Source organism: Trachymyrmex cornetzi, unplaced genomic scaffold, assembly GCF_001594075.2.
Source record: "Trachymyrmex cornetzi isolate Tcor2-1 unplaced genomic scaffold, Tcor1.1 scaffold200, whole genome shotgun sequence".
Taxonomy (NCBI): Eukaryota; Metazoa; Arthropoda; class Insecta; order Hymenoptera; family Formicidae; genus Trachymyrmex; species Trachymyrmex cornetzi.
In genome coordinates this window covers 342,266-348,912 of record NW_017296637.1, presented here as the reverse complement: position 1 = coordinate 348,912, position 6,647 = coordinate 342,266, and the positions used below count along the sequence as shown (strand labels likewise).

Genomic DNA, 6,647 nt, shown 5'->3' with positions numbered 1-6,647 from the left:
AAAAAAATTATACACACACACATATTTATGTATATATATATTAAAGTACTCATAAGTTAATGAATTAAATATTAATAAACTAAGAATTCTCATTACTATGTAAATTACAAGCTATAATTATCCAAAGGATATCAATTAAATATAATAGGAGCGGCCACATATAATGACAAAGGAAATTTCGATGCAGAAGCGTGCAAATTAAAAGTTTACCTCGGTATTTGAAAGGCGATTTCGTCAAGCGAGTCGCTAGGTTGTAAAGGGGCCCGCTCGAAGAGCCTGCTAGGGCCTCGATGAATCCGATTGCAGCATTGCATGGATCCAGCCGTCGGTTGAGACTGGTCCGTTTGGTTGGTCCCAAGTTGTCCGCCCTGGCTGCCTCTGCCACGTTTTTGTCGCTTCTTCCGTACCTCCTCCGCCTGACGGCGCAGGTTGTGCAGCCGGAAGAAGTACATCGACATGTCTGTGCTCAGCACATAAGTACTCGCGATCAAACGACTGTTATGTGTTTCACTTTACGAAGTATTTTAAACAAAACCGAAGAAATACAAATTTATTGAAGAATGTTTGTTACTGGTTTTGATATCAGACATTGTTAAATTATTAACGGTGTTCATTAATATTAAAGTGATTACTATAAATTTCTATTTTGTATTTTTACACAAATTTAGAAGAAGATTATATTTCCAAAGAAAAATAATTCATAGAATTTCTGTAACTATTATAGGTACAAAGAACAATTCTTACTTTATTAACAAAATCATTTCTATTTTTAAAGTAAAATTTTTAATTATGTAAAAAATACTTCAATTAGACTAAGATGTGATATAAGATAAAATAATAAACTATTACGGACTGACAATGCGTGAATCAAACATGGTCTAATCTAGAAAAGAATAAATTATGTCACTTTTATATTACTTCTCAGACAGATAACAGAACTTCTGGCATATTTTATGATCTCGTTTCAGAGAAATAGAGCGGCTGTGTTGATGAAAAGTCATTTACATGGATGTAGAAATCCGCTTAAATTTATTCGCTACTGAAACGAAAACGTCAACACCTATTTAATTCTTATAATCCTTCAATTCTTGATATTGAATTTTATATAGATGTTTGAGGAATTATAAATACTTGAAATATAGATCCAAAAATATGTAATTAATTATAAAGAAAAATTATATATTTAAAAAACGTAATAAAATCTATAAAAAAGCTTTTCCTATTTAATGAAAATATCAAATAGCTTTCTTTTTCTTCTTTTGTTTAAAATACTTCATAAAATTAAATACTAGAATTAAATATTAATAAATATAGAAATTATATTAAAATATTTATGAACGTAATTTTCACAATAACGATTACTTGCAACAGCATTCTCTCTTTTTCAAACATAGATTCCAATACAGAGCGCTATCCAGAATATATTGCATAAATAATTGTCACAACTTATTATTATGTATCATTATTTTATTATTTAAAGTATTTATAAAAACTTAGTTTATTACTAGGATGTATAATTGATCATGCAGACTTGATTCCTGAATCACATAGAATTTTGTATTTAAAAAAAATTTTGTTCTTATAAATACATTCCTGACTGCGCTATTATTTTTTTCGAAGCTCTAGTATCAAAAAGTAATTGGAAAATCGAAGAGTACATCATGAATATTGTGTAATGAATATAAACGACTCATGCAAAACAATATGCAAATATATATCACTAATCGATTATTCGAAAGTATATTTTACATATCCATTATGTAAAAACAATTGTCACGATTTTTTGTACTACGCTATAACATAGATTGTAGAATCTTAAAATAGTTGAATCCAAAACAGTTAGCATCTACCCATGCTTTCTTAATAATTAATAATTCAAATAATATTAATAAAACTTGCCAGTTCATTTAATATCAAGCCTATTTAAATTTCAAGGCGATAATTAAACTTCTTTTATCACTGTTAATATAAAAATACTTTGTATTTATCACAATCAAATTTAAAGCGGCATCATGCAAATAAAAGACATTTCCATGCGCATTCTATTTTTTGTAACTACAGTTTATTTAAAATCATATGTTCAATATTTCTTTATCGATGTATATTTCCCTTTTTTATAACATTTTAAAAAATTAGCTGTTATGTATAAAAAACGAATATATCTTATTTAGTTTATTTTATAATAAGTATATGTATACATATATATATGTATATTGTATTACGAAATAAATTGAATCAAATATATATTTTTCTTGTACCTCTTCTATTATATGTATAGTCTTTTTTATATTACATTTTATAATCCCAAATCATGAAAGTTAAAAATATAAAAAATTAATTGTTAGTTAAATCATAACATAAGCAGATAAAGCCAAAATAGATAGATGTTAGAATAAATTTAATAAAATTTATTTTCAGTGAAGCAGCAACACATAAATAATAATATGTCTCTTAGAAAATAAAAGTTTGATAGAGCTATGCGAAAACAAATTTAATAATGGCCTAATAAGAACCTAGAAAATCTTATTAATTCCGGATCCCATTATTAGCACACAAATTTGCAAAATAACAAAATTTTTTTTATTAGCTTAATTAAGATAAATAAATTTAATTAGATAGCATTTTTACGTAGAAGAAATCTTGAAACGTGGAACAATTATTGAAATCTTAAATTATATTAAAGAAATACCAAAATCGATCGAAAAATTTTGTTTCTTCTTTGCTATTGTCTCGCATATTTTTTATTCGTTACAGAGTAGAATTATTGCTATTAATAAACTACACATATAAAATATTTTTAGAAAAAGATAATAAGTTTATATGAAATATGGAATATATATATATATGTATATGTTACTAAATATATTATATTTTCGTATATTTTAATAAAGATTTTGTACTTTTATTAATAATTTTTCTATTGCGATAACTGCAAAACTTGTGTAACAGAGTAGCATTGCGATAGCAGAAAATGGCATTCAAAGCTATAGGTATATGTACATCTATCATACTGTGAGAAAAGAAAGTAATGAGGTAACCCGCCCAGTAATATCGTAAATTCACATCCGGGCATCTTCATCTTGACCCGTGTGAGGATGAAAATGTTGCGTACAACCCCTTTCTTCATCTTCGTAGCAAACGACTGTTTTACGAGCGCTGCTCTCTCTTTCTCTTTCGCGCTTTCCATGACAATGCTCCATACTATTTGAGTTGAAGTCAGATAAGTTCAAAATTGCAATCACATATTTTAAGTCATTCTGAAAAACTGATCGAGTATTACTGTCTCTCTTCAAAAAAGTTAAAGAAAACAATTAAGTCTATCACAATATGCTAAAATATGAATGTACATATATTGGATTGTACATATATTAAACACTATAAAGAAATAAAAAAAAGATTTTCAAGAATAAAAGCTTTATCTATCTATCTTAAAACATAGATAACTTTAAATTATCTAAATTTCTCTTTCCAAACGAAAAATAACAAACGCATAACGAACTAATCTTTTAACATCGTTTAAAATATATTGCCAAACAATATCGGTAAGTGATAAAATCAATAACAGAAATACTCTTTTAAGGATTATAAAAAACAGATTGCAATTTAGGGGTCAACTGTCAACTAACACTATAAAATCCAATTGATATTTTATGTATGTATATCACGTATAAACACAAAAGAGATTTTTAGGTTTATCGTCGCTATTAAAATGATCTTTTCACACAACATACATATATGTATGCATATACATGTATTTCCAGCATTTAGAAATTTATATAATACAACACATATTTTGAGTAGATCTCCAATAGAGCGATTTTATTAGATGGAGATCTAAATTGATAAAGGCCGAAGATTCTAGAGACTACTAACGAGCCAATAAGATTTCGATTTATCGTCCATCTATATGCACAACTTCAGCAAGCGGCGAAGCGCAGATTCTCTAAATTGGATTAAGTCATTTCTATTTGCAATACCAATCATCGTTTCACCATACGTATACACGTGACCTCGTTTTCCAAGCACCATAGAATACGCGTGCAAAAAATACTGACACCCTTACGTTTACTTACGTAAAAATAACAATCGATCACTTATTGAGCCTCATTTTCCTAATTTTATGTATTTTACCCAGACGTTTTTACGTAATATTCCGAGTAAAAGACGTTGAAGGGATCGAAATGTGGATGTTACGCAACGCAATATGAAGAGGCAACTTGGCGTAAACAGAAAACGCTACTGCACCTTGACGTTGATCAGAAGAGATATATTTCACTTAAAGCATAAATATTTGAACGACAATCCGGCACAGCACCGTTATATCTGATAAATAAACGATAATGTTCCCCGGCGTTTGGATAGTCACGAAGATAAATGAGGTAATAAGAATGAGTAACCAAAATCAGGGAATAAATTAGATTAGAATTAGATTAAAAAGTCAGCTTTATAGGAAAATATTTGTACATAACTATTTTCTATTATAATTAAAAGACAGTAAATTAATTATTGAAATAAATCAAATTACATTATATAATATTTTCGATTAAAAACTTTTCATCTGTTTCACGAAGGAGAATATTTCCTATTTGTCATATCTTTCTTTAATCGACAAATTGATACAGAAACCTATAATTAAAAGGAAATATGACAAATAAAAAACATTCTCCTTGTGATAACGGTTAAAAAATTTTCAAACAAACATTTAATATAATATAGATATATTTTTTATTTTAATATATAAATAATTATTTATTAATTTTAAATTAAAATAGGAGAGAATTAGTTATGTACATTATATTTTTTACTTAAAATTGACTTTTTATTATGTATGTTTAAGTACATATACTTATATTCAATTTTTTTGTCATAAAAATAAACATTATTAACATCTAATTAATACTTTACGTTAATAAAGAATAAAATTTAGAAGTGAAAGAATGTGTTTCAACTATTTACTTCTGTTCTACAATTCAGACACGATAGGAAGGCTCCGAGTAAACTTCCGTTCGCAGACGTCAAAGATAGCCACTGTGGCAATCAGCGCGCAGCTCTATAACGTATTAGGCAAATTTAATTAAATTGTCTTTAGATTGCCATCTGTCATTCCTTTACCTAAGAACGGTGCAGACGATGTGAAATATCCTTTCTAAGATATGTTACAAATTACGTAAATATATACAACTCTTCCTACAATACGAAAATTAAAGTAGTAATAAACATGAAAACAACTTAATCATATTTTTTATTTACTAAATGTATAATAACTACTTTTATATTCTTTCTTATTATTATATTTGGAAATAGAATATGTATATTTCATGAAATATTTCATAAAATAATATTTTAAATTTAAATTTTCTATTGTTAAATTGTAAAATAATTCCAATATTTTCCTGTGTGTTTGCCTCTAGAACATATACTTTGCAACCTAGATATTATATAAATCTTCAATGCTTAATATAATAAACTATATAATAACAATTTTATTAAATAAAATTATTATTATACAAATTTTATTAAATAAAATAATAAGAAGCATTGTCTCGCTATGTCCGATTTTTACTGAAATTCTTACAGGAAACATAGCTGACGTTTGTTCAGATAGGTCTATTCCTAGATTTATTGGACGACGGCGAGATAGTCTCCAGAGAGCACTGACCAAGATACAGTACCACGATGTCCGGAGACCTCTGACACTTCTAATGTACAATATACTATTATAAATAGTTTGATAAATATCAAGTTACTCTTCATAAAGTTATTTTCGAAATTGCTTAAAATAAAGTTAACATGAACATTGTCGTTCCAAACATACAATAATATATTTATAATAAATTATTATATTGTTTTAAATATAACTATTTAAAAGATAAACATAAAGAGAATGTAATATAATTAAAAAACAATAACATTTTTTCATAAAATAATTAAAAAGATTTATGTTTAAAAAAAACAAATCTAAAGATTTAATTTATTATAAAATTTAACATGTAACAATAAATTAATATGTAAATATCAATTAAAAAATTAAGCAAAGTAATATATAAAAAAAATTATTTATAGGATAATAAAATTTATAGGATATTTAAAATTTTAGAAGGTACTATGTTATAGCACAATATTCAAGAAATCTATTATATGTAATATAGAAAATAAATAAGTTATTATATATATTTAATATATAAAATTAATTCTACAATGCTTATATAAACAAATATTTTACAAAAACAATTCAAAATTATAATACAAACACTAATAAACAATAAAAAATAAAATTTTAGCAAATGACTTCCACCTTTCCCTGCTTTTCTTTTTCTTTTTCCTTCTGTCTTTCTCGTTCTCTAGTAGACGCAACCCATGTTAAATTCTAGCGATAAATCTTGAAGAAAAGGTAAATAGTCGAAATTGCCTGTGTCCACGTCGACTGTAAATAAATCTTTTGGTATTGACTTGTAGGTATTTTCTGCCTGGACATGAGACATTTAAACATCTGCCTAGCATCCCCTCCCTCCCCACTTAACTAAATCTTAATGAATAAATTATATAATAATACGCTATTTATGCGCTCTCAAAATCCGCAAAAAAAATTTTTTACGCTCATTTCATTTAGTTAAAAAAAATTTTTTATGGGGGAGCCTGAATAGGCT

At 26.6% G+C, this 6,647-nt stretch overlaps 1 protein-coding gene across 1 annotated transcript in view; it reads right to left on the bottom strand.

Moving 5' to 3' along the window:
* Positions 1 to 206: 206 nt before the first annotated feature.
* Positions 207 to 6,647, bottom strand: part of LOC108759651 (uncharacterized) — a 58,104-nt gene continuing 51,663 nt past the window's right edge. Inside the window, exon 3 of the mRNA XM_018505181.1 lies at positions 207 to 495. Within this exon, the coding sequence (XP_018360683.1) occupies positions 207 to 495 (289 nt within the window). The remainder of the gene's footprint in view (positions 496 to 6,647) is intronic.